Genomic DNA, 27,677 nt, shown 5'->3' on the forward strand with positions numbered 1-27,677 from the left:
AGAAGGAGAGTGATGGAGTGCTGCATCAGATGACCTGGCCTCCACAATCACCTGACCTCAACCCAATTGAGATGGTTTGGGATGTGTTCGACTGCAGAATGAAGGAAAAGCAGCCAAGAGTATGCCAGGAGTGCAAAGCTGTCATCAAGTCAAAGGGTGGCTACTTTGAAGAATCATTTGAATTTGTTTTACACTTTTTTTGGTTATTACATCATTCCATATGTTTTATTAAATAGTTTTGATGTAGAAAATAGTAAAGATAAAGAAACCCTTGAATGAGTAGGTGTGTCCAAGCTTTAGACTGGTTCTGTATTATATTTTTACACTTGCCAAAACGTTACACTACCCAAAAGGGACGGTTTCATGAAACGACCCATAGGGCGACTTAATTCAATTCAATTTAATTTTAGTCGCCCTCTTTGGTGGTATTATTTTAGCAGTTTTCCAATTCCACTCTCCTGGCTTATTGTGTGGGTGCTCTGGTGTTGACTTAGTAGTTGTTCTAAAAGCTACTATCTAGACATCTTGTCCCTTGATTTGCATATCTAGTGAGTCAATTTGACTATTGGATTACTGTCTGGCATTGTACTTTCCCTGTAATGTAGCTAACCAGTGGTGGAAAAAGTACCCAATTGTCATACTTGAGTAAAAGTAAAGATACCTCAATAGACAATGACTCAAGTAAAATTGAGTCCCCTGGTAAAATACTACTTGAGTAAAAGTCTAAGTATTTGGTTTTAAATATACTTAAGTATCAAAGGGAAATGTAGTTACAAAAATATACTTAGCATCAAAAGTATGAATAATTTGAAATTGCTTATATTAAGCAAACCAAAAGGAAATTATATATATTTTTTATGGACAGACAGGGGCACATTCCAACACGCATTTGTGCTTAGTGAGTCCACGAGATCAGCGGTAGTAGGGATGACCAGGGAGGTTCTCTTCATAAGTGCGTGAATTGGACCATTTTCCTTTACTGTTAAAAATAAAAAATGTGAAGAGTACTTTTGCGTGTCAGGATAAATGCATGTAAAAAGTACATAATTGTCTTTAGAAATGTACTGAAGTAAGAGTTTGAAATATAAATAGTAAAGTACAGATATCCCAAAAAACTACTTAAGTAGTACTTTAAAGTATTTTTACTTAAGTACTTCACACCACTGTAGCTAACCTCTGAAGTTTTCAGTTGGTTCAAAAAGAACTGTGAGAGCAGAGAAACAGTATCTGCTATTTCATTTTGCAGGAAGTACCACTATCAATTTAAAACATCATGACAGAGAGGAGGAAATGGGCATACTAAATTGTGTGTGTATGTGTGTCTGCATGTGCGTCTTGTCTGTGTGTTGACTTTTCACCCAGGCTGTTACGGTTCACCCATGGCCCCTCGTTCCCCCCGTTTAAAGTCCCTGATGAGGATGCCAACCTGATTCCAGTAGAGATGGACAACGACTGTGTTGCCCAGACCTGGTTCCGCTTCCTCCACATGCTGAGGTAGAGAAGTTCTGGGCCTATATCCACAAAGCATCTCAGAGTAGGAGTGCTGATCTAGGATTTTTCCACACAATCTTATTCATTGTGATCTAAAATTCAAAACTGATACTAGATCAGCACCCCACCTTTTGAGACGCTTTGTAGATACGTGCCCTGGTGATGTCCTTACATGCCCTCTTTTCCTCATCTACTTTATTTCTTGGCCACATAATATTGGGTCGTATTAATTATGCACCAAATGGAAGAAATCAAACTGAAACATTGAGGGAACTGGACCAATAAGAACTTTAATTAAAAAAAAATATATATATTTTTTTAGCAAAAATGTTGTCTTTTGCCTAATGACTACAACCCCCTTTTTTGCTGTGGCTAATGCCATTCAATGTTCTAGACATATTTTCCCAGCACATTGTCAACCCCACCCATTAATACAGGTCTGTGTCAGTGAATGAGGCCCTCAGTGTGTGTCAATCCATCCTCACTTCTCTCTCCTGTCCCTTGTGGTTTCCGCAGCAACCCCGTGGATCTGAGCAACCCGACATTGGTTAGCACCACACCCAAGTTCCAGGAGCAGTTCCTCAACTCGAGCGGCATCCCCCATGAGGTAGTGCTGCACCCCTGCCTCAAGCAGCTTCCCCAGATCTTCTTCAGGGCCATGCGGGGGGTCAGCTGCCTGGTGGACGCCTTCCTGGGTGAGAAGACGACCTCCGTCACTCAGGGTCAAGTGGTGGTGCAACACGGTGCACCTCTAGTCTGAATCCGCGTTGGGGTCAATTCAGGAAGTTAACAAATTCCAATTACACTTTGCTTTCCTCATTGAAAGGCAATTAGGAAAGTTGTAATTGGAATTCAGTTTACTCCCTGAAATGGATTTGACCCCAACCCTGGTCTGAATTTGTTTGCATACAGTATTTGTCAGCAGTTTGAACTTATAAAAGTGTCAATTTGTCCTTAAAGGGATAGTTCACCCAAATTACAAAATGACATGTTGTTTTCCTTACCTTATAAGAAGTCTATGGACAAGGTATGACATCAATCTATGCTTTGTTTTAATTTTGTCACTGTTTCCACATGCTAATGTGCACATTAGCATTTGTGGAACAAATCCCATTCAAGTCATGGGACTAATTTTAGCATTTTTCGTGCATGTTCAAAACACCTGCAAGTGATTTTGTTGAGCTTCACAATCGGTTTTTGCTTGCTAATATCGGTACCATGACTTGAATGGGGTTTGCGCCACAAATGCTAAAACGTTAGAATTTGTAAACCGTGCCAGGGAAACTAAACCAAAGCATGGATTGCATACTGGGTAAGCCCAGTAAACGGGATGTCCTGAGGACATTCAGCGACGTTCCCATTAGGTTCCTTAAGGGGTTCTGCGCGACGGTATCCCACTGACGTTCTAAGAACGTTGCTTGATGGTCCCATGGGAATGTTCTCTGGGGGCCCTTTGTTTATTTACCTCTATTTACAAGACGACATTGAGGAACATGTAGGGCCTTTTTAGGACAATCTTAGGACTTTAATTTTACTGGGCCTTAGAACGTTGCATGATGGTCCCAAGGGAACCTTTTTTATAGTTCCAGGGATGTTCTTGGGACGTTGTGTCATGGTCCCCTGAAGGTCACCTTAACATTCTTTGGACATTGTGTCGTCGTCCCCTGGAGTTTTTTTTTCTAGTACCCGATTTGTCCCGAGGATGTTTTTAGGCCGTTCTGTCATGGTCCTCTGGAGGTATTGGCAAGTCAAACTGGGCTGAAGGGCTCGCTATTACACTCAAATGGGCTGTTTCGGTTGATTTGATGGTTCAAATGGTTTATAAAGAGCTGCAAGTTGTGACTTGTACTAGTCAATGACAGCCAGTTCAACAACTGATACCACAGTAGCATTGTTCTGTTGTTTGGGCATAAGTTAATTGATACCCCCTAATAGTCTTATGTTTTAAGTGTGTCAATGAGTCCTGAAAAAGCACAGGCACAAGTAATATCTCTATAATCTGCCTATTAACACCTATTGGCTGTGCGGTTGGACAAACATGGGGTTAACACAATCCTGTTTACATGGGATGTTGCTTTCTTACCTCTTAAGAAGTCTTGAAGTTTTAACCTGAAGGGAAACCAGAAAGAGGTATTCTAAAATGTGCACTTTTTTTCTCTTCCATTTCCTTGAGGTAATCACTGATCTGATCACTTGAATTAGGGAAGGCGATAGGGTGGAAACAATTCCTTTGCAAACAGATCAGTGATAACCTCAAGGAAGGAAGGGAGAATCAATGGCATTTCAAAGGTATTGGAACAGAGGCTTGTTTTTCCACTGTAATAGAGGACATTCTATCAGAGGCAGGACACGCCACAACCGCTGGTTATTCAGACTATTGGGTGTGTCTTGTTTTGGCACCTGCCCCCTTCTCCTCTGCAGGCATATCACGGCCCAGGGTCGACAGTGCCCCGCCCACACCGGTCAACAGACTGAGCATGTCCCCTCCCTCCTCCAACAACACCACGCCCCCACACAGCCGCAAGCAGCGACACACCGTGGTCACCAAAACCGCCAGCAAGAGTTTAACGGTAAGTCAACTGTATAGCCTACAAATCATGTGCATACGTCATCTTGGCCTGTGTACTGTGCTTACATCAGCAGACCTGGTTTCAAACCGAATTTGTTTTCTTTCAAGTACTTTGAGTGTTCAATCTCGCTTGTCTGGAGTGCCGGACAGGGTGGAGTTTACACTTTCGTCGACTACTCCATTGGTTCAATCTCGCCAGATCAAGCTCAATGCAGTGGCGCTAAAGTATTTGAAATAAAAAATTGTTAGTGGCCCGGATTTGATTGCCTGTGCTCTAACTCAGACTAAACCCTCCCCTTACAGGGCAGTGCAGCCCAGCCAGCCAAAGTGTCCGCGTCCCAGCAGCTGTCGTCGTCACCCACCATGCTGGCCAGCCCCACCCAGAGCAGTTGGGAGATGCAGCCGCTGCCCGCCCCAGCCAGGCCTAAGGTCAACAGCATCCTCAACCTCTTCGGTCAGTGGCTGTTTGACGCGGCGCTAGTGCACTGCAAGCTCCACAGCGGCCTCAGCCGAGACCCCAGCATGACTGGTAAGCAATGACTGATCTGACTGACTGACTGATTGCCTGCCTGACTGGATGGACAAGCTTCTACCATTTGTGTGTGTGGGGGAGGTTGGGTTGGATGCATGTCTTTGTGTTGGGTTAAGGGTTGGACTTGTGTGCGTTTTGGGTGGAGTGGGCTGGGGTCAGAGGACTGTGGTTTTTCTTTTTTCTCTCGCACTACTTTTCACATCTGCTAAAGCACTGTGTGGAGACCACTGATATCAGTTAGTCTAATTGACATTCCACTCCACTGAACACTGTAGGATGGAGAATTCAATCTAGATGCGCCTTTGCGCATTTCCCCAGTCAGTACATTCAATGTCTCCATCTGCAGTGTTTTATTGCAGTGGTCACAAGATTTTGCTGTCAGAAAAACACAATGAACTTCTGCATGTGTCTGTGTAGTTCCGTCTTGTGCCTTATGATTGTAGGAGATGACGGCACTATTGTAGGGTTGATTGTCAATCCTGCTCCTGGAGAGCCATAAGCTCAGTAGTGATCTGCCCGATTCGGCTCATCAAGGGCAAGAAGAGATCAGTTGATTTAAGGGTGGTATTCATTAGGGCTCTCAGTCGCACAATGTTTTGCTAAAAATGGAAATGGGTGTTTCTTATTGGACAAGTTCAGGTAGTCAGTCCCTGTTTCAGTCCATTTTCTTCAGTTTGGTGCCAAATAAATGCGACCCTGGTGTGATGGCACTAAGCTGGGAGAAAGTCCTGCAATACGGCGGTTCTTCAAGAACAGGATTGGGGAACACTGATTAAGCACATGTAAAAAGGTAGAAAAGGATCATTATGTCGAGGACTGTCTCTTATCTCGTGTTTTGGTGCTTGTGTCTGTCCTGCATGCTGACTCGTGTCTACCATGTCTGATGTTTCAACAGTTTCAGGATGAAAGGTCATCCATTGAGGAGTAAAAACACAATTCATGCATTTAGAATGAATTGAGAGAATATTGATATGCTTTGATTTCTCTCTCCATTATTTCTGTTATCTTGCAGCCTCTTTTATCCAAATTCTCCTTTCTTATAAATCTTGTAAGTAGGAGCTGCGGCTTTTCTCTTGACTCGCAGTCAGTTCTTTGAATCCTGCTTTGGTTTAATTTCTCCATGGTCATCATCGCCCATCATCGTTACCTTTTACCCCCACCACCGTCATTTGAGCGTTGCGCCAACGTTCTCTCAATGTTCTGCGGGTTGGAAATGGAATGGGAGCACACAGCCTCGCCACTGTCCCGACATAGCGTTGCCAGTTTGTGACCACACCACCATATTCCATTGACTTTATATCTATCGTGGCACTAATGCTTTTTGGTTTGCCCTGAATTCAGCGCATTGTTCTCATATTGTTTCCCCTTGTGTTGTCAGTTCACTTATACGTTTATAGAATTTTGGTTTGGTGCCTCAATGCATGAAGTAAATGTCTGTACCTTGAGTGACGTCATCATAATGCAAGTACAAGGGAGCTGAGCTGACAGAGATTTTGTGCCGACGTCTTCTCACAACTTGTGTTGGGAAAAGATGTTCACGTAAAAGTTTCAAACCTTTAATTCCATTCACTTAGCCCATGATAAAGACAATACTTTTTATGGCAAACTCTGTGTCAGACGTCCCTCTTTGTGCGCCTGCTGATTTACGTTCGTACGCGTAAATGTGTGTGTGAGTCTGTGCGTTTTGTAGCCATTTAGGTTTGTTTTCCTTGTCTCATTTTGTGTCTGCGCAGTTTGTGTTCAGTATTTAACTCAGTTTGTGTACTTTTAATGTGTATGTGTGTTTGGTCACTTTTCAATGTGTTGTACGTGTGTTTATGTTTTCGTTTCTATTTGTGTGTTTCTATCTGTTTTCACGCGTTCACGTGTGAGGATGTCCCATTCCGGGCTCCTTTCACTCCTGTGTCTCCTTCTGTCCCCTCAACAGCCATAGCCACTCAGGTGGGTCTGGAGCTGAGAAGGAAGGGATCCCAGATGTCCACCGACTCCATGGTGTCAAACCCCATGTTCGACACCAACGAGTTCCCCGAGAGCTACGAGGCGGGCCGTGCCGAGGCCTGCGGCACCCTGTGCCGCATCTTCTGCAGTAAGAAGACTGGAGAGGACATTCTCCCAGTCTACCTGTCCAGGTAAAACGGCAGTTTCATCCTAGCGTGCTGCGCTGCTGTACAGTGGGGCAAAAAGTATTTAGTCAGCCACCAATTGTGCAAGTTCTCCCACGTAAAAGATGAGAGAGGCCTGTAATTTTCATCATAGGTACACTTCAACTATGACAGACAAAAAGGAGGGAAAAAAATCCAGAAAATCACATTGTAGGATTTTTAATTAATTTATTTGCAAATTATGGTGGAAAATAAGTATTTGGTCAATAACAAAAGTTTATCTCAATACTTTGTCATTGCCAACAAAGGGTATATACCAGAGGTCAAACGTTTTCTGTAAGTCTTCACAAGGTTTTCACACACTGTTGCTGGTATTTTGGCCCATTCCTCCATGCAGATCTCCTCTAGAGCAGTGATGTTTTGGGGCTGTTGCTGGGCAACACGGACTTTCAACTGCCTCCAAAGATTTTCTATGGGGTTGAGATCTGGAGACTGGCTAGGCCACTCCAGGACCTTGAAATGCTTCTTACGAAGCCACTCCTTCGTTGCCCGGGCGGTGTGTTTGGGATCATTGTCATGCTGAAAGACCCAGCCACGTTTCATCTTCAATGCCCTTGCTGATGGAAGGAGGTTTTCACTCAAAATCTCACGATACATGGCCCCATTCATTCTTTCCTTTACACGGATCAGTCGTCCTGGTCCCTTTGCAGAAAAACAGCCCCAAAGCATGATGTTTTCACCCCCATGCTTCACAGTAGGTATGGTGTTCTTTGGATGCAAGTCAGCATTCTTTGTCCTCCAAACATGCCGAGTTGAGTTTTTACCAAAAAGTTATATTTTGGTTTCATCTGACCATATGACATTCTCCCAATCTTCTTCTGGATCATCCAAATGCTCTCTAGCAAACTTCAGACGGGCCTGGACATGTACTGGCTTAAGCAGGGGGACACGTCTGGCACTGCAAGATTTGAGTCCCTGCGGCGTAATGTGTTACTGATGGTAGGCTTTGTTACTTTGGTCCCAGCTCTCTGCAGGTCATTTACTAGATCCCCCCGTGTGGTTCTGGGATTTTTGCTCACCGTTCTTGTGATCATTTTGACCCCACGGGGTGAGATCTTGCGTGGAGCCCCAGATCGCGGGAGATTATCAGTGGTCTTGTATGTCTTCCATTTCCTAATAATTGCTCCCACAGTTGATTTCTTCAAACCAAGCCGCTTACCTATTGCAGATTCAGTCTTCCCAGCCTGGTGCAGGTCTACAATTTTGTTTCTGGTGTCCTTTGACAGCTCTTTGGTCTTGGCCATAGTGGAGTTTGGAGTGTGACTGTTTGAGGTTGTGGACAGGTGTCTTTTATACTGATAACAAGTTCAAACAGGTACCATTAATACAGGTGGAGGACAGAGGAGCCTCTTAAAGAAGAAGTTACAGGTCTGTGAGAACCAGAAATCTTGCTTGTTTGTAGGTGACCAAATACTTATTTTCCACCATAATTTGCAAATAAATTCATTAAAAATCCTACAATGTGATTTTCTGCATTTTTTTTTCTAATTTTGTCTTTCATAGTTGAAGTGTACCTATGATGAAAATTACAGGCCTCATCTTTTTAAGTGGGAGAACTTTCACAATTGGTGGCTGACTAAATACTTTTTTGCCCCACTGTATGTGGGCCTATGTGTGGAGGTATCTTAACTCTGCATTTGTGTTACCTTTCAATTATTCACTATTTGTTAGTCTTGAATCTGTCAGGCTCCTCATATAGCTACCCAAATTAATATTTTGACCCGCTGCAAGTTCAAGCGCTATGGTTCCTATTTTGATCTGATGAAACCTCTGTCTTTTCCCCTCAGGTTCTACATGGTTCTGATCCAGGGCCTCCAGATCTCTGACTTCATCTGCAGGCCCGTGCTTTCCAGCATCATCCTCAACTCCTCCTCTCTGTTCTGCTCTGACCTGAAGGGCGTCAACGTGGTGGTCCCCTACTTCATCTCAGCTCTGGAGACCATTCTGCCAGACAGGTGACAATACAATATCTATTGAAACAGACCCAATAGTATATTTTAAATAAAACCTGACTTTATTTGTCAGGTGAACAGGATATAGCAGATGTAAAACGGTACAGAGAAATGCTTACTTGAACGCTTTTCCTAACAAATGCGAAAGCTAAGTCAGATTAAAAAAATAATAATCACGCATGAATAAACAATTTAGCTGTTTAATAATTTGGGTACAATGACCAAAAACCAGACCATTCTGGTGCTGTGACCATCTGAATGCCATGGAAGTTGTCCCAGGGCTAATAATATCTGTAATGTTAGCTAATGCTATTTAATGGGTATTCCTTGAGCAACCATAGCAAAACAATTCAGATCATTTCTATGCTCTAGAAATTATAATTATAGGGTACTGTCCCCCTCTGCTACAGGGAGCTGTCTAAGTTCAAGCTGTACGTGAACCCCACTGACCTGAGGAGGGCTTCTATCCACATCCTACTGGCCATGCTGCCACTCCCACACCACTTTGGCAACGTCAAGTCCGAGGTATGGAAATTGTTACAACCTTGGCTTTTTTTTAAGTGTCTGGTGACTACATTACATCATCTAGTCTAGTAAAAATGCTTTTTAATATATATTATTTCCCAATACACTTTGATAAGAGTGATACCAGGGCGGCAGGTCAGAGCATTGGTCAGAGCATTGGGCCAGTAACCAAATAGGAATTTGTTCTTAGCTGACTTGCATTGTTAAATATAATGTGGTGGACACCAGTTCTGTTAACTTCAGTTGTAGTAATGCTAGCTTGATTTTGTGTTGTGGGTAAGATCAATAGGATTGACTGATTTGATTGATGTGTAGGTTCTTCTGGAGGGGAAGTTCAGTGATGATGATGGGGCACTCCACGACCAGTCCCTTTCCTTCCTGTCCCTGAGGCTACGTCTTGTCAACGTCCTCATCGGAGCCCTGCAGACAGAGACGGACCCCAACAACACCCAGCTCATCCTAGGTCTGCCACTCAGTACCATTCTCTCTCTCTCCCTCTTGCTCTCTCTTGATTTCTTGTCTTTTTTTTGTCCCTTACATGTATTTAATCTATACATTTTCATCCTTTCAGGTGCAATGCTTAATATTGTTCAAGACTCTGCTCTGTTGGAGTCCATAGGTGCACAAACTGAAACGGTAAGGCCTTTATGATTTCGGTCGGTGTTGATATAAACCAAACTACCGTCATTGACTCAAACAAACAAATGGCTCAATGGAGTTGAGTTTGGAGGCTTTGCTAACGCGCTCTGTCTCCCTGTGTTTGTACGGTACCAGGGCAGTGTGGATGGGAGCCACGCGGGGCTGAAGGGCCACAGCCGCACCAGCAGTAGCTTCAGCTTTACTAGCGGGGGCAGCACTGGCACTGAGGCCACCAGCCCAGACTCAGAGCGCCCGGCCCAGGCGCTACTTCGGGACTATGGTAAAGCTAGTCCTTTAAATTATAACTAGCTTTCTTTAGTACGATAACCATTACTATGATAACTGATTGTAGCCACGTCCCAGACTACAATAAGGACTTACTACATGCTAACTAGCTAGCAATAGCACAATTGCTATATATACTGTTACTATGATAACCGATTGTAACCAATAGCCATTTTCACAAGCAGGCTGTGGTAAGGTCAGACTAGGCATGCTATGTATTGTTTAGCACGATAGCCATGCTACAATAATTTTATTTAGCGTATTCATTTCACTCAGATGTTGAATGTTGTTGCTGTTTCCATTCACAAGTACTGACACCTGGTCAATGTTCTAGAAATGCAACTGTCTCAATTAACATCACTGTATTTGTCCATAGCCAACGTGGTGAAAGTGATATACAGAGTTAAAAAGCGCTGGGTAAAAATGATCTGTATGTGATGCAAGTACTACACTTGTTTGCTGTGATGCTGTGCTACTGGTCTTGAACTGGAAAAGACTATCCTTCAACACTATATTTGTTATAACTTTATCGCTCTCTAGGCAGTTATCTTAAATTCATTTTTTTGCTACTGTGTGAATTCTGTTTTCACCTGTTGAGTTTAACGCTTACTTCCGGTTTCTCACTGCATCTGATATTTCACATGATTAATGTATCTTCTGTGTGCTGTGTTATGGAAGGCTACCACATGATCAGATCTTATTGAGGTCATTATTCAGATAACGAGTCATGGGGTGGTCCATCTGTGGTGGTGGTGTTTCGGGGTTTATATCCTCTAGCTTTTACAGATACTGCGGCGGGCCTCCTGGTGCGCAGCATACATCTGGTCACCCAGAGGCTCAACTCCCAGTGGAGGTCCGACATGAGCATCTCATTGGCCGCCCTGGAGCTGCTGGCTGGCCTGGCCAAGGTGACACCACAACAACGCATGCTAGACCTAACTACACTACACTAAACCTAACTACTGTACACTATCCTAACACAAGCTAGACCTTACTTCGAGATGAGGTTGGACTTTAATATATTCCAACTTTTCTTTCCCACCCCATCTCTAACCTAAGTACCCAAACACATCCCAGCTTTAACATGACCGGCCCCATGACCATACACCGGCCCCAACTTCACCCCAACACACAACCTACCTTCATTACGTATAAATCCATTATATTTTTATTATCACCACTGCACATGCTGAGACTTAACACCAGTCCACCACACCAGACCCAGCCACTACCCAACTTCCACCCAGCTGTAAAACACTCTTCTGCAAGGGATAACCCTCAATAAAAAGATAACACATTGAAAAGGAGGTCTAAGGTTTAGCATCCACCCAACCCACTGTACATGCACATTTAAAGTGTGTTTCTGGCTCTGTGTCCTCAGGTGAAGGCGTGTGTGGACTCTGCGGACCGTAAGCGTGCCGTCAGCTCAGTGTGTGGTTACATCGTGTACCAATGCAGCCGGCCAGCCCCCCTTCACTCCAGAGACCTCCACTCCATGATCGTAGCAGCCTTCCAGTGTCTGTGTGTGTGGCTGACCGAGCACCCAGACATGCTGGATGAGAAGGTCGGTCACCTCAGTCTAGACTGGATTCCAAACCAGATTGTAAAAGTAAAATGATTCAGCAGATGGCCATATGCCATCTGGACAGTAGGGTGGAAAAAAGTCCTCGTGTTTTCTTGCGCTCACACCTGCACATGTTTTCTTCCTGGCACTGATTCTGCTGATAGCAGCTATTTTAAAGGAGGGTCTCCTTGTGTTATGAAACTAATATGTAGCTTGCTAATATTGATACCCTCGCCAATTCTAGGGGTCCGTAACCTGATTTAAGGTGTGTATGTGAGAAATCAGTGTATGAGGACTGTGTTGTATGTACCCAGGAGACTGCAACCTTACCTCAGGTCCAGAGCCAGCTAGCCCAAGCGTATTATTGTTTAATCAAAATGGTGACCGATATACATATACAGTTGAATTCGGAAGTGTACATACACTTAGGCTGGAGTCATTAAAACTTGTTTTTCAAGCACTCCACAAATTTCTTGTTAACAAACTATAGTTTTGGCAAGTCGGTTAGGACATCTACTTTGTGCATGACACAAGTAATTTTTCCAACAATTGTTTACAGATATTATTTCACTTATAATTCACTGTATCACAATTCCAGTGGGTCAGAAGTTTACACACGCTAAGTTGACTGTGCCTTTAAACAGCTTGGAAAATTCCAGAAAATGATGTCATGGCTTTAGAAGCTTCTGATAGGCTAATTGACATAATTTGAGTCAATTGGAGGTGAACCTGTGGATGTATTTCAAGGACTACCTTCAAACTCAGTGCCTCTTTGCTTGACATCATGGGAAAATCAAAAGAAATCAGCAATCAAAATTGTCTGGTTCATCCTTGGGAGCAATTTCCAAACGCCTGAAGGTACCACGTTAATCTTTACAAACAATAGTACGCAAGTATAAACACCATGGGAACACGCAGCCATCATACCCCTGAGGAAGGAGATGCGTTCTGTCTCCTAGAGATGAACGTACTTTGGTGCAGAAAAGTGCAAATCAATCCCAGAACAGCAGCAAAGGACCTTGTGAAGATGCTGGAGGAAACCGTTACAAAAGTATCTATATCCACAGTAAAACAAGTCCTATATCAACATAACCTGAAAGGCCGCTCAGCAAGGAAGAAGCCACTGCTCCAAAGCTGCCATAAAATAACCAGACTATGGTTTGCAACTGCACATGGGGACAAAGAGGGTACTTTTTGGAGAAATGTCCTCTGGTCTGATGAAACAAAAATAGAACTGTTTAGCCATAATGACCATCGTTATGTTTGGAGAAAAAAGGAGGAGGCTTGCAAGCCGAAGAACACCATCCCAGCATCGTGGCAGCATCATGTTGTGGGGGTGCTTTGCTGCAGGAGGGACTGGTGCACTTCACAAAACAGATGGCATCGTGAGGTAGGAAAATTATGTGGATATGTTGAAGCAACATCTAAAGACATCAGTCGGCAAGTTAAAGCTTGGTCGCAAATGGGTATTCCAAATGGACAATGACCCCAAGCATACTTCTAAAATTGTGGCAAAATGGCTTAAGGACAACAAAGTCAAGGTATTGGAGTGGCCATCACAAAGCCCTGACCTCAATCCTATAGAAAATGTGTGGGCAGAACTGAAAAAGCGTGTGCGAGCGAGGAGGCCTACAAACCTGACTCAGTTACACCAGCTCTGTCAGGAGGAATGGGCCAAAATTCACCCAACTTATTGTGGGAAGCTTATGGAAGGCTACCTGAAACATTTGACCCAAGTTAAACAATTTAAAGGAAATGCTACCAAATACTAATTGAGCGTATGTAAACTTCTGACCCACTGGTAATGTGATGAACAAAATAAATGCTGAAATAAATCATACTCTCTACTTACCTAAGACAGGGACTTTTTACTAGGATTAAATGTCAGGAATTGTGAAACTGAGTTTTGGCTATGGTGTATGTAAACCTCAGACTTCAACTGTATACTAAAAAGGACATGTCCCAAACTAATGATTCAACCCAAAACCAAAGGCCACATGGCCACCAAGAAAATAAAAACCTGCAGCCTCTTGGCTCTGCAAGCTTGCACACTATTCGTCTCCCCATTGCCTCCACCTGTGGGCTTAATAAGGCTTAACACCCGCCACTGACCCGGTTGGTGCTGCCACCTGGGTATGGTGTGTGGAAGTGTATCCTGGTAGTGTGTTGCCTAACTGTGCTAACACTAAACTACCCACCATATCATAAGTATAACACTTGCAATAACTGAGATATGTGGTTGTTTTCCCCCTGCTTAACCTAGTGGGATGCACTTACTGCAAGTAGCTCTGGATAAGAGGTTCTGCTAAATGACTAATGACAAATGTGTCATAACTGAACTTTTACACAGTAAAATGGCTTTGGCAGTAGGTCTATACTAAGTCCATTGTTTTATTCAACAGCAATGTGCCAAATTGCAATATGCTTTGTGTTACAGTGGATTTTAGAGTAGACTAACATTTTGTATACACTACCGTTCAAAAGTTTGGGGTCACTTAGAAATGTCCTTGTTTTCCATGAAAACATACATGAAATGAGTTGAAAAATGAAGAGGAAATATAGTCAAGATGTTGACAAGGTTGTAAATAATGATTTTTAATTGAAATAATAGTGTCCTTAAAACTTTGCTTTCGTCAAAGAATCCTCCATTTGCAGCAATTACAGCCTTGCAGACCTTTTGGCATTCTAGTTTTCAATTTGTTGAGCTATTCTAAAGAGATTTCATCCCATGCATCCTAAAGCCCCTACCACAAGTTGGATTGGCTTGATGGACACTTATACAGTCAAGCTGTTCCCACAACAGCTCAATAGGGTTGAGACCCGGTGACTGTGCTGGCTACTCCATTATAGACAGAATACCAGCTGACTTCTTCTTCCCTAAATAGTTCTTGCATAGTTTGAAGCTGTGCTTTGGGTCATTGTCCTATTGTAGGAGGGAATTGGCTCCAATTAAGCGCCGTCCACAGGGTATGACATGGCGTTGCAAAATGGAGCGATAGCCTTCCTTCTTCAAGATCCCTTTTACCCTGTACAAATCTCCCACTTTAACACCACCAAAGCACCCCCAGACCATCACATTGGTTCCACCATGCTTGACATTTCTGCGTCTCACAAATGTTTTTCTTTGTGATCCGAACACCTCAAACTTAGATTTGTCTGTCCGTAACACTTTTATCCAATCTTCCTCTGTCCAGTGTCTGTGTTCTTTTTCCCATCTGCTGCCATTTGAGGACTTGTGAGGCGTCTGTTTCTCAAACTAGACACTCTAATGTACTTGTCCTCTTGCTCAGTTGTGCACTGGGTCCTCCCGCTCCTCTTTCTATTCTGGTTAGAGACCGTTTGCGCTGTTCTGTGAAGGGAGTAGTACACAGAGTTGCAATTTCTCGCATGGAATAGCCTTCATTTTTCAGAACAAGAATAGACTAATGAGTTTCAGAAGAAAGTTATTTTGTTTCTGGACATTTTTTAGCCTGTAATCGAACCCACAAATGCTGATGCTCCAGATACTCAATTAGTCTAAAGAAGGACAGTTTTATTGGTTCTTTAATCAGAACAACAGTTTTCAGCTGTGCTAACATAATTGCAAAAGGGTTTTCTAATGATCAATTAGCCTTTTTAAAATTATACACTTGGATTAGCTAAACATGCCATTGGAACACAGGAGTTCCATTAAATATCTGCCGTTTCCAGCTACAATAGTCATTTACAACATTAACAATGTCTACACTGTATTTCTGATCATTTTGATGTTATTTTAATGGACAAAGAATGTGGTTTTCTTTCAAAAACCAGGACATTTCTAAGTGACCCCAAACTTTTCAACGGTAGTGTATGTGGAGTTAAATATGTGTAGCGTGATGCCTGTGTTTGACGTGCGTCTCTGTCAGGACTGTCTGATGGAGGTATTGGAAATTGTAGAGCTGGGTATCTCAGGCAGCAAGTCCAAACAGGAGCAGGAGGTGAGACACAAGGGAGAGAAGGAGCACAACCCCGCCTCCATGAGGGTCAAGGATGCAGCAGAGGCCACCCTCTCCTGGTGAGGCTCTAAATCCAGCACAATGCACTAAACACCTTGGATGTGTTCATTAGACACCAACTGGAAGGAAAGTGGTTGATACAGGGTGGGACTACCCATACTTGTCCAATAAGAAATGCTGATTTTTGTTCTGATTCCAAAGGTTTTGCTACAGTGTGCTCTAAAATAAATGACTGCATTTATGCTCAGAATTACACATGGTCCATTAATAACTAATCAAACAAATAATGAATGTTTGTTGGTCCCATCTGGGGATCAGTCTAGACTCTTTGAAACCACTATCTGTCCCTCCCCTTCCTCTCTTGTTGTTGTCCAGTATTATGCAGGTCCTGGGGGCCTTCCCATCCCCAAGCGGCCCGGCCTCTACCTGCAGCCTGCTAAACGAGGACACTCTGATCCGCTACGCCCGGCTCAGCGCCACGGGGCCCAGCAACTTCCGCTACTTTGTCCTGGACAACTCGGTCATCCTGGCCATGCTGGAGCAGCCACTGGGCAATGAGCAGAGTGAGTGTGGTGCGTGTCAAACCGTTTTCTAAAGCAATAATTCACTTTGGTTATGATTTACTGTGGTACTAGCACGGCTGTGGTGGTAGACGGTACGAGGCGAAAACCGCACCGCAGCCTTGTTTATAACCACAATAATTCACACTCATGTATTATTGCTTTAGTAACGTTGTCCTTTATGGTATTGATGATTCTTGTTGTTCTTTATATTTATTTACAGTTTGTAATATTGTTGTATTTGATGTTTGTGTTACTCAATTTGACTCATCTTGTAAAGTGAACAGTACTGAGACTGATACATAAATGCAAATAGGATAGTGTCTTATGACAGTGAGTAGGCATCTCAGTGGCAGGTGGCTAGTCAGGCGGCAATTTTGGCTCAAACTAGTAGTTGTTTTCCACTTTCACTGGGAGCCCGGTGTAACTGCTTCTGCTGTCTTCTCAGACCCCAGCCCGTCAGTGACGGTCCTAATCCGGGGCATGGCCGGCCGACACGCTTGGACTATGCAACTCTTCCACCAGCCCAGAGGAGCACGGGCCAACCAGAGGGTGAGAGGAGTTGGCCCACTGTGCCACCTTGGTCTGCCAGTTTTACACACTCACTCCGTACTGTGAGTGTGCTAGCATACTAAACTAATGGAGCCAACTCCAGCAACACCATCCAACAGCAGAATAGAGGCCTTCACCAAGAGCAGGCACCATCTGAAGCTGTCAAGATTAGACTACTCTTCTTCTTTTTTCTTTTTTTTTTTACGAACTCTGATCTACTTTTTTGTCTATACACTGCATGCTGTGAATGTGTTCAAGACAGCCTAACTAATTTTATTATATATATATAATATATATATACACACACACACACACACACACACACACACACACACACACACACACACACACACACACACACAAACACACAGAGTGCCTTGCAAAAGTATTCATCCCCCTTGGCGTTTTTCTTATTTTGATGCATTACAACCTGTAATTTAAATTTATTTTTACTTGGATTTCATGTAATGGACATACACAAAATTGTCCAAATTGGTGAAGTGAAATGCTCCAGAGTCTGCAACACCACTAAGTAAGGGGCACCACCAAGCAAGTGGCACCATGAAGACCAAGGAGCTCTCCAAACAGGTCAGAGACAAAGTTGTGGAGAGTTGTACAGATCAGGGTTGGGCTATAAAACAAATTCAGAAACTTTGAAGGTCCCACGGAGCACCATTAAATCCATTATTAAAATATTGAAAGAATATGGCACCACAACAAACCTGCCAAGAGAGGGCAGCCCCCCAAAACTCACAGACCAGGTGCAAGGAGGGCATTAATCAGAGAGGCAACAAAGAGACCAAAGATAATCCTGAAGGAGCTGCAAAGATTGGAGTATCGGTCCATAGGACCACTTTACGCCATACACTCCACAGAGCTGGGCTTTATGGAAGAGTGGCAAGAAAATAGCCATTGCTTAAAGAACAAAATAAGCAAACACATTTGGTGTTTGCTAAAAGGCATGTGGGAGACTCCCCAAACATATGGAAGAAGGTACTCTGGTCAGATGATACTAAATTTGAGCTTTTTGGCCATCAAGAAAAACACTGTCTGGCACAAACCCAACACCTCTCATCACCCCGAGAACACCATCCCCACAGTGAAGCATGGTGGTGGCAGCATCATGCTGTGGGGATGTTTTTCATCAGCAGGGACTGGGAAACTGGTCAGAATTGAAGGAATGATGAATGGCGCTAAATACAGAGAAATTGAGGGAAACCTGTTTCAGTCTTCCAGAGATTTGAGACTGGGATGGAGATACACCTTCCAGCAGGACAATGACCCTGAGCATACTGCTAAAGCAGCACTCGGGTGGTTTAAAGGGAAACATTTAAATGTCTTGGAATGGCCTAGTCAAGCCCAGACCTCAATCCAATTCAGAATCTGTGGTATAACTTAAATATTGCTCTACACCAGCGGAACCCATCCAACTTGAAGGAGCTGGAGCAGTTTTGCCTTGAAGAATGGGCAAAAATCCTAGTGGCTAGATGTGCCAAGCTTATAGAGACATGCCCCAATAGACTTGCAGCTATAATTGCTGCAAAAAGTGGCTGTACAAACTATTGTCGTTGGGGGGTGAATACTTAAGGTTTCTTGTTTTTCACAAGAAAAAATATTTTGCATCTTCAAACTTCAAATCTTCATCTTTACACATGTTGTGTAAATCAAAAAATCTATTTTAATTCCAGGTTGTAAGGCAACAAAATAGGGAAAATGCCAAGGGGGTTCATACTTTCGCAAGCCACTTTGTGTGTGAAAAAAAAAGAAACGTCCTCTCACTGTCAACTGCGTTTATTTTCAGGAAACTTAACATGTGTAAATATTTGTATGAACATAAGATTCAACAACTGAGACATAAACTGAACAAGTTCCACAGACATGTGACTAACAGAAATTTAATAATGTGTCCCTGAATAAAGAGGGGGGGGTCAAAATCAAAAGTAAAAATCAGTATCTGGTGTGGTCACCAGCTGCATTAAGTACTGCAGTGCAACTCCTCCTCGTGGACTGCAACAGATTTGCTAGTTCTTGCCTTCCACCAAGGCACCTGCAAGTTCCCGGATATTTCTGGGGGGAATGGCCCTAGCCCTCACCCTCCGATCCAACCGGTCCCAGACGTGCTCAATGGGATTGAGATCCTGGCTCTTCGCTGGCCATGGCAGAACACTGACATTCCTGTCTTACAGGAAATCACGCACAGAACGAGCAGTATGGCTGGTGGCATTGTCACGCTGGAGGATCATGTCAGGATGTGCCTGCAGGAAAGGTACCACATGAGGGAGGAGGATGACATCCCTGTAACGCACAGCGTTGAGATTGCCTGCAATGACAACAAGCTCAGTCCGATGATGCTGTGACACACCGCCCCAGACCATGACGTACCCTGCACCTCCGAAACGATCCCGGTCCAGAGTACAGCCCTCTGTGTAACGCTCATTCCTTTGACGATAAATGCGAATCCGACCATCACCCTTGGTGAGACAAAACTGCGACTCGTCAGTGAAGAGCACATTTTGCCAGTCCTGTCTGGTCCAGCGACATTGTTGCCGGAGATGTCTGGTGAGGACCTGCATTACAACAGGCCTACAAGCCCTCAATCCAGCCTCTCTCAGCCTATTGCGGACAGTCTGAGCACTGATGGAGGGATTGTGCGTTCCTGGTGTTACTCGGGCAGTTGTTGTTGCCATCTTGTACCTGTCCTGCAGGTGTGATGTTCTGATGTACCGACCCAGTGCAGGTGTTGTTACATGTGGTCTGCCACTGCGAGGACGATCAGCTGTCCGTCCGGTCTCCCTGTAGTGCTGTCTTAGGCGTCTCACAGTACGGACATGGCAATTTATTGCCCTGGCCACATCTGCATCCTCATGCCTCCTTGCAGCATGCCTAAGGCACGTTCACACAGATGAGCAGGGACCCTGGGCATCTTATTTTTGGTGTTTTTCAGAGTCAGTAGAAAGGCCTCTTTAGTGTCCTTAGTTTTCATAACTGTGACCTTAATTGCCTACCGTCTGTAAGCTGTTAGTGTCTTAACTACCGTTCCACAAATGCATGTTCATTAATTGTTTTTGTTTTTTTGAACAAGCATGGGAAACAGTGTTTAAACCCATTACAATGAAGATCTGTGACGTTATTTGGATTTTTATGAATTATCTTTGAAGGACAGGGTCTTGAAAAGGGGACTTTTTTTTTTGCTGAGTTTTTATTTATTTATATATATATATATATATATATATATATATATATATATATATATATATATATATATATATATATATATATATATATATATATATATATATATATATATATATATACACACACACACACACATATATCCCATCTTTTTGGTAGATGTTTACACCAGCAGTTAATACTAATACTAAACAGTAAAGAATACACCACTGTTATTAAAATTAACGCAACTGTATATAATAATTCCTTGCTCTCCTACAGCAGGTGTTTGTCCCTGAGGGCCGCCCAGCGCCTAACAATGACGTGGGGATTCGCTACACTGTCAAGCAGAGGCCCTTCCCTGAGGAGGTGGACAAGATCCCCCTGGTCAAAGCCGACGTCAGCATCCCAGACCTGGACGACATCGTTAACAAAGAGGTGAGATGGACCGAACCGCACCACGACCCCAATAGTTAGGATACCATAGGGTAAAGTGCCAAAACTCTTGATAATCCTACTTTTCTTATCCTCTCCTTCACGACTAACAATTTGAAAGTACCTTGATAGGTTTTCATGTTAGTTCTTTCACCTATCCAGTTCTTTCAACTATCCATGGTCATGAAGGAAGGAAAGAATGCAAGTAGAGGAGGGTAGGTGAGTGTATTTGAACACAGTCCTTATCAGTGCTAAAATGTAGTGCAATATAAGCTATTTCTAAAGTGAATGACTTTTTAAGAGAAAATTTGGCACAGAGCATAAAGAGAGTAAAAGGTGTTTATGGAGACTTAATATTATTTGGGTATATTGTTGTTGTGGAGTCAAGTGTCTTCTATGAACTGACAGGATGAAGCGAGTGTGACATACACACTGAAGAATAATCACCCACACGTGAGTTGTCCCATCTTTCAGGAGTCTGAGGCACGTCAAAGGTTAACCAGATCACTGATGGGTGGAAAATGGAGAATACTCACATTATGTTACTCCCTAACTATCTAATCTGGGTTACTGGGGGCTCTATTATATCAAAGCCAGAACACTGTTGTTTTGCCTTAATTATGCCACTCAGATATTAATAGAGCCCTTAGACTAACATTGATCTGTTCTTGATTTCAGTGGTTTTGGTAGAGGTATGGTTGTGGCAGAACTTGGTTTACTTGCATTGTTTAAGATTATAGGGTGGGTACAGTTTCAGGTACATACACTAATATATTTACAACCCTTATACAATGTGAGGTTTGAGTGTGTGTCAGGATTGGGGTCAATTTCATTTACATTGTGACTCACCACCTGGATTCGGTTTTATGTTGCAACATTTTACATTTTGTTTTTTACATTGGATAAAAGTAGTTTTTAGAGTGCAAACTTGATGCTCTGGCGGATGATTTGTTTACCTCTGGATAAAATGAAAACAGCCTGAGCAGCTCTGCTAGCAACAATTTCATTACGCTTTTTTGCGACGTTTACTGACACCGGCCATATTCATTGGGTGTTGTACACTTTATTTTAGTTATTTAACCTTTATTTAACTAGGCAAGTCAGTTAAGAACAAATTCTTATTTTCAATGACGGCCTAGGAACAGTGGGTTAACTGCTTGTTCAGGGGCAGAACGACAGAACAGGCAGACAGAACAGATTTGTACCTTGTCAGCTCGGGGGTTTGAACTTCCGAAACCTTCCGGTTACTAGTCCAACGCTCTAACCCTAGCTTAAGACATGTACAGTGGGGCAAAAAAGTATTTAGTCAGCCACCAATTGTGCAATAATTTGCAAATAAATTCATTAAAAATCCTACAATGTGATTTTCTGGATTTTTTTTCTCATTTTGTCTGTCATAGTTGAAGTGTACCTATGATGAAAATTACAGTCTCATCTTTTTAAGTGGGAGAACTTGCACAATTGGTGGCTGACTAAATACTTTTTTCCCCCACTGTAGCTAGCTAGCTAGGTAAACAATGAACCTTGCTAGGTAAACAACGTGTAAGATCACACACATCACGTAACGTTAGCTAATGACTGCTAAGGTTAGCTAGTTAAACAACAATTAACACAGTGGCAAATCATGCCGTTACTACCCTGCATGAATATGCTGGGAGCTAACCAACCAGGTTGAATGTTATCTAGCTAACATTAGGCTCTTAACTAGAAAAGCAAACGGCTCTGGGATACGAATAATATCAGATAGGCAGCCAGCTAATGTTAGCTAGCTAGCTAGCTAACAATAAACTTTAGCTTGAATTAAAACCACTTCCTGTCAAAATGAGAAACGTGTAACATCTGAGAAATTAGCTAGCTAATGCTAGCCTATCTTACCTGTATACATCATCATGCGTGATGGACGCGTTTCCCTGTCACGAATGCCATGCCACAATTGCCCTTAGTTTGAAGATGTAATCCGGAGGCAGATGTTTTCTCCATCGCTTTAGGTATCATACTCTAATTCCGCAGATTTCAAAACTTAATCCTCCAGAAAGTGGAGAGCAACACTTATGCAGCTCCACTACACACTACATTAAAAAAAGGCTGCATTTGACAGGATTACCAACACAGACCGACCAGCTCAAATAGACAGAACCTTTTCTATATGGCAGATCAATCCTCTCTCCTCTCTCTGCATGTCCAGCCCGCTCATTACCTCAGCCAATCATGGCTGGTGGGAAAGTTGTATTTTTCTGTGGCTTAACCAACAAGGCTCATAATTTAAATATTGTTATTCGTATTTACAGATGACATACAAGTTTGTTATTAAGGCACATCAAAGTTCACATGTTCGAGAAGGCATTTCTGCTAAAAAACACTTTTTTTTTTTTTTACCGTCTCCTGTGAAGTCGTGACCTGCGACATAAGCCTAGTTTCCTGAATCAGGTCACAATTCAGTTAAGACATTTTGTTTCATAGGAATTTCAGTTTACTTCCTGAATTTAAATCCAATTTAACCTAACCCTGGTGAGTGCTTTGCATCCTTATAGTTGCCTCCAGTCACACAAACTTGACCTTGTCCGACCTCCTCTCAGCTGGGGATGCAGCATGATAGGCTGCGCAGCATGATGACCAAGCAGATTGAGTATGAGTGTTCCCTGGAGCGCCACAGCGAGGACGTCTGGAGTTCCAAGTCATTCCCAGACCCCCTGACTGACTGCAAACCCCCTCTGCCCGCCCAGGAGTTCCAGACAGCCCGCCTCTTCCTCTCTCACTTCGGCTTCCTATCTCTAGAGGCACTGAAGGTTTGGAACTGTAGTTTCATAGTGTTCAGAACTGAAGTTTATGTCAGTGGTTGGGAACTGTAGTTTGTCAGTGGTTGGCCACTGTTGTTTATGGAAAATTGTTATAATTTATCTCAATTCTATGTTTGGTCTCTCTGCCTAGCCTTCTGTCAGCTACCGTCTTGCCTTCACCTATCGCAAAATCCAGTTTCTGGGTTTGATTGAAAAGGGGCCATAGCTCTAAAGCATGACCTGTTCACGTTGTACTGACTCTCTTACTTCAGGAACCGGGCAACAGCCGTTTACCCCCTCACCTCATCGGACTGGAGTCCTCAATGCCAGGGTTCTTTGATGACATCGCCTACTTGGACCTGTTGCCATGCCGACCTTTTGACACTGTCTTTGTGTTTTACGTGAGGGCGGGACAGAAAACCAGCCACGAGGTGAGAACTTATTACTTTTGATTAATTTTCTCATGCCAGTTTACACTGTTTGTATTGATCCACTGTGTTATGCATTGTGATTGGTAGATCCTGATCCACTGTGTGAATGATACATTGTAATTGGTAGATCCTGAGGAACGTGGAGATGTCATCCAGTGTCCAGCCCCACTTCCTGGAGTTCCTGCTGTCTCTGGGCTGGCCTGTGGATGTGGGCCGGCACCCCGGCTGGACCGGACACCTGGACACCAGCTGGTCCCTTAACTCCTGCAGCAGCGACAACGACTCACAACAGATAGGTGTGCCACTCACCACGCTATAGATACAGCATAACAAAGATTATTATTGTAATTCTATGTCTCGGTCAGGGTGAATAGGTAATGCTTCATAAAGCCAGGGTGATAGCCAAAAGATGTCTTGGTTAGCCCGAGCCATAGTACACATTTTCTTATTCTAATTCTATATCTCAGACGAGGTAAGTATGTAATGTTTCATATTTTGCTCTGTCGCCATAGAGGAGGCAGCTCCACCGGGGGACACGGGAGGTTCTGTATTCAACGGGGAGAAGAAGGTGCTCTACTACGCCGACGCTCTGACTGAGATCGCCTTTGTCGTTCCATCGCTGACAGACTCCGGTCAGCATTTACAAATGCTCATATTTTGTATTTAAATTGTCATTTTATTTTGTCTTAAAGGGACATTACATTAAGGTTTGTCAGATGTTTTCAGACCTCGAAAGTACTCTGTCAAGATGAGTCCACTTACCTATTCCATTAATTTTGGATTGTGGCAGAACAGATGGCCTGGGACGTGGTCTTATGTTAATGGTAGATCCCTTTTGAAGTGTAAAACATCTGACAAACTTTGATGTTGTTGTTGTGTAATGTCTTTTTAATGCAGCCTATGTGAAGATACAGTTTTGCCCATCCCTGGGTGGCTGATAGCTGTTTTTGTGTTTACAGAGGATTCCTCGGTGCACAGTGACTCTACAGTGGAGGCGGACACACACACAGACCTGCCTAGTTTAGTAAAACAACCCAAGCTAACACTGGAGCTCTTCCCCAACCACTCAGACAACCTAGCAGCTTCCCAAAGGGTAATTAACCCACAATCCTACATTAATAATAATATATACCATTCAGCAGGCACTTTTATCCAAAGCAACTTAGTCATCTGTGCATACGTTTTACGCCATGCTCTACCAACTGAGAGGACTGATTCAACAGGGTTTTTGTAGTGGCATGAACCATCAAGTCTAAGATTTGTCTGTTTTTTTCTGTTCTTGATATATATATATATATATATACACACACACACACACACACACATATTTCAGGCTTCAAACATAAAGATATAAAACTGTATTTTTTTGTGAAGAATCAACAACAAGTGGGACACAATCATGAAGTGGAACGGCATTTATTGGATATTTCAAACCTTTTTAACAAATCAAAAACTGAAAAATTGGGCGTGCAAAATTATTCAGCCCCTTTACTTTCAGTGCAGCAAACTCTCTCCAGAAGTTCAGTGAGGATCTCTGAATGATCCAATGTTGACCTAAATGACTAATGATGATAAATACAATCCACCTGTGTGTAATCAAGTCTCCGTATAAATGCACCTGCACTGTGATAGTCTGAGGTCCGTTAAAAGCGCAGAGAGCATCATGAAGAACAAGGAACACACCAGGCAGGTCCGAGATACTGTTGTGAAGAAGTTTAAAGCCGGATTTGGATACAAAAAGATTTCCCAAGCTTTAAACATCCCAAGGAGCACTGTGCAAGCGATAATATTGAAATGGAAGGAGTATCAGACCACTGCAAATCTACCAAGACCTGGCCGTCCCTCTAAACTTTCAGCTCATACAAGGAGAAGACTGATCAGAGATGCAGCCAAGAGGCCCATGATCACTCTGGATGAACTGCAGAGATCTACAGCTGAGGTGGGAGACTCTGTCCATAGGACAACAATCAGTCGTATATTGCACAAATCTGGCCTTTATGGAAGAGTGGCAAGAAGAAAGCCATTTCTTAAAGATATCCATAAAAAGTGTCGTTTAAAGTTTGCCACAAACCACCTGGGAGACACACCAAACATGTGGAAGAAGGTGCTCTGGTCAGATGAAACCAAAATTGAACTTTTTGGCAACAATGCAAAACGTTATGTTTGGCGTAAAAGCAACACAGCTGAACACACCATCCCCACTGTCAAACATGGTGGTGGCAGCATCATGGTTTGGGCCTGCTTTTCTTCAGCAGGGACAGGGAAGATGGTTAAAATTGATGGGAAGATGGATGGAGCCAAATACAGGACCATTCTGGAAGAAAACCTGATGGAGTCTGCAAAATACCTGAGACTGGGACGGGGATTTGTCTTCCAACAAGACAATGATCCAAAACATAAAGCAAAATCTACAATGGAATGGTTCAAAAATAAACATATCCAGGTGTTAGAATGGCCAAGTCAAAGTCCAGACCTGAATCCAATCGAGAATCTGTGGAAAGAACTGAAAACTGCTGTTCACAAATGCTCTCCATCCAACCTCACTAAGCTCGAGCTGTTTTGCAAGGAGGAATGGGAAAAAATTTCAGTCTCTCGATGTGCAAAACTGATAGAGACATACCCCAAGCAACTTACAGCTGTAATCGCAGCAAAAGGTGGCGCTACAAAGTATTAACTTAAGGGGGCTGAATAATTTTGCACGCCCAATTTTCCAGTTTTTGATTTGTTAAAAAAGTTTGAAATATCCAATAAATGTCGTTCCACTTCATGATTGTGTCCCACTTGTTGTTGATTCTTCACAAAAAAATACAGTTTTATATCTTTATGTTTGAAGCCTGAAATGTGGCAAAAGGTCGCAAAGTTCAAGGGGGCCGAATACTTTCGCAAGGCACTGTATATATAAACATTTGTTGGCCTATATAGCCAAAAAATATTTCAAGACTTAAAGGCCCAATGCAGTCAAAAATGTGTTTTTTTCTGTGTTTTATATATATTTCTACACCATGATTGCAATAATACTGTGTAATTGGGAAAATTATGATGAGCTGTTTGAAAAAAAATCCCACCTGTTTTGGTGGGATTGAGTTTTGGCATGCCTGGCATTAAAGGAGATAATAGACTGATGAGAAAGAGCTCCAAACCTCTCTGCCAATAACAGTTAGTTTTCAGTTTTTCCCTCACCGCTTAGACCACTCCCAGACAGTCCTAGCAAAATTCTTGCTTGAGAAATGGCTCTTTGCAAGGAATACATTTTTGTTTCCTTTTTGACCATTTGAATTGAAAACAATAACATTAAGGTACTTAATTGTTACCTAGAAATTATTTGATATTGAAATAAAAATGGCTGCATTGGCCCTTTTTAAACTAATGCATTGGATACAGTTTACATATTTGAATGCTGGTTTCTTGCATTCTTTTGAGGAATAGATTAAATCTCACGGTGTCTTGACAACCCTATGCCTGTGTATTTATATCTCTCTCCTCTAGCATAATTCTATGGTGAAGACTAAGAGGTCCTCCACAGGAAAGACTGCCCCTCCCCTGGGGCCTGAGACTAAGGTGCTAGTGGTCTGGGTGGAGCGCTACGATGACATCGGTAAACAACCTCCGATAACTTCCCCTAAAAACCATTGTGCGTCCCCTAGTACAGTTTCACTTTACGTCATCATGGCTCTGTGTCATTTCTGATGTCTGTCCTTGTACAATGTTATGAGACCACTCATGATTTTTTTTACTGTTCCGTTAGGACCTGCCTTTTGAAAGTGAGAAACCAAAGTGAGAAACTGTTGAAGGTGTTTCCCCTCAAATGGCCCCGTTATTGTTTTTCCTCTAGAGAACTTCCCTCTGTCTGATCTCTTGGCGGAAACCGGTACTGGTTTGGAGGCGAACAACAGCACTTCCTGCAGGTAGGCTACTAAGACCCACGCCCAACCAAACACTAACCCTAAACACTTACCAAAAACTATTGTAAATTAAGCTTGAGTAAGTGTTTCAATATTGTGTCAAATTAAAGTTAGGCCACTCTAAAATCCACTGTCACATTTTCAGTAGGTTAG

At 42.9% G+C, this 27,677-nt stretch overlaps 1 protein-coding gene across 8 annotated transcripts in view; it reads left to right on the top strand.

The window, feature by feature from the left end:
- The window catches only part of LOC110532181 (ral GTPase-activating protein subunit beta), a 46,426-nt gene that overhangs the window by 15,219 nt on the left and 3,530 nt on the right, over window positions 1–27,677 (top strand). The window contains exons 6-29 of one of the 8 annotated variants that reach the window (XM_090184418.1): window positions 1,363–1,494; window positions 2,008–2,186; window positions 3,913–4,061; window positions 4,364–4,589; window positions 5,605–5,640; window positions 6,520–6,721; window positions 8,542–8,709; window positions 9,117–9,231; window positions 9,547–9,694; window positions 9,803–9,867; window positions 10,006–10,150; window positions 10,942–11,063; window positions 11,537–11,719; window positions 15,607–15,755; window positions 16,072–16,259; window positions 16,705–16,808; window positions 20,262–20,417; window positions 22,991–23,200; window positions 23,464–23,622; window positions 23,750–23,918; window positions 24,135–24,254; window positions 24,582–24,715; window positions 27,109–27,217; window positions 27,455–27,527. In XM_090184418.1, the coding sequence (XP_090040544.1) occupies window positions 1,363–1,494; window positions 2,008–2,186; window positions 3,913–4,061; window positions 4,364–4,589; window positions 5,605–5,640; window positions 6,520–6,721; window positions 8,542–8,709; window positions 9,117–9,231; window positions 9,547–9,694; window positions 9,803–9,867; window positions 10,006–10,150; window positions 10,942–11,063; window positions 11,537–11,719; window positions 15,607–15,755; window positions 16,072–16,259; window positions 16,705–16,808; window positions 20,262–20,417; window positions 22,991–23,200; window positions 23,464–23,622; window positions 23,750–23,918; window positions 24,135–24,254; window positions 24,582–24,715; window positions 27,109–27,217; window positions 27,455–27,527 (3,441 nt within the window). Of the gene's footprint in view, window positions 1–1,362; window positions 1,495–2,007; window positions 2,187–3,912; window positions 4,062–4,363; window positions 4,590–5,604; window positions 5,641–6,519; window positions 6,722–8,541; window positions 8,710–9,116; window positions 9,232–9,546; window positions 9,695–9,802; window positions 9,868–10,005; window positions 10,151–10,941; window positions 11,064–11,536; window positions 11,720–15,606; window positions 15,756–16,071; window positions 16,269–16,704; window positions 16,809–20,261; window positions 20,418–22,990; window positions 23,201–23,463; window positions 23,623–23,749; window positions 23,919–24,134; window positions 24,255–24,581; window positions 24,716–27,108; window positions 27,218–27,367; window positions 27,528–27,677 lie in introns of all 8 variants that reach the window. The other 7 variants (XR_016483292.1, XR_016483293.1, XR_016483294.1 and 4 more) reach the window with 7 other exon arrangements.

This window comes from Oncorhynchus mykiss, chromosome 9 (assembly GCF_057628025.1).
Source record: "Oncorhynchus mykiss isolate SJ-2025 chromosome 9, ASM5762802v1, whole genome shotgun sequence".
In the NCBI taxonomy this organism is placed as follows: domain Eukaryota; kingdom Metazoa; phylum Chordata; class Actinopteri; order Salmoniformes; family Salmonidae; genus Oncorhynchus; species Oncorhynchus mykiss.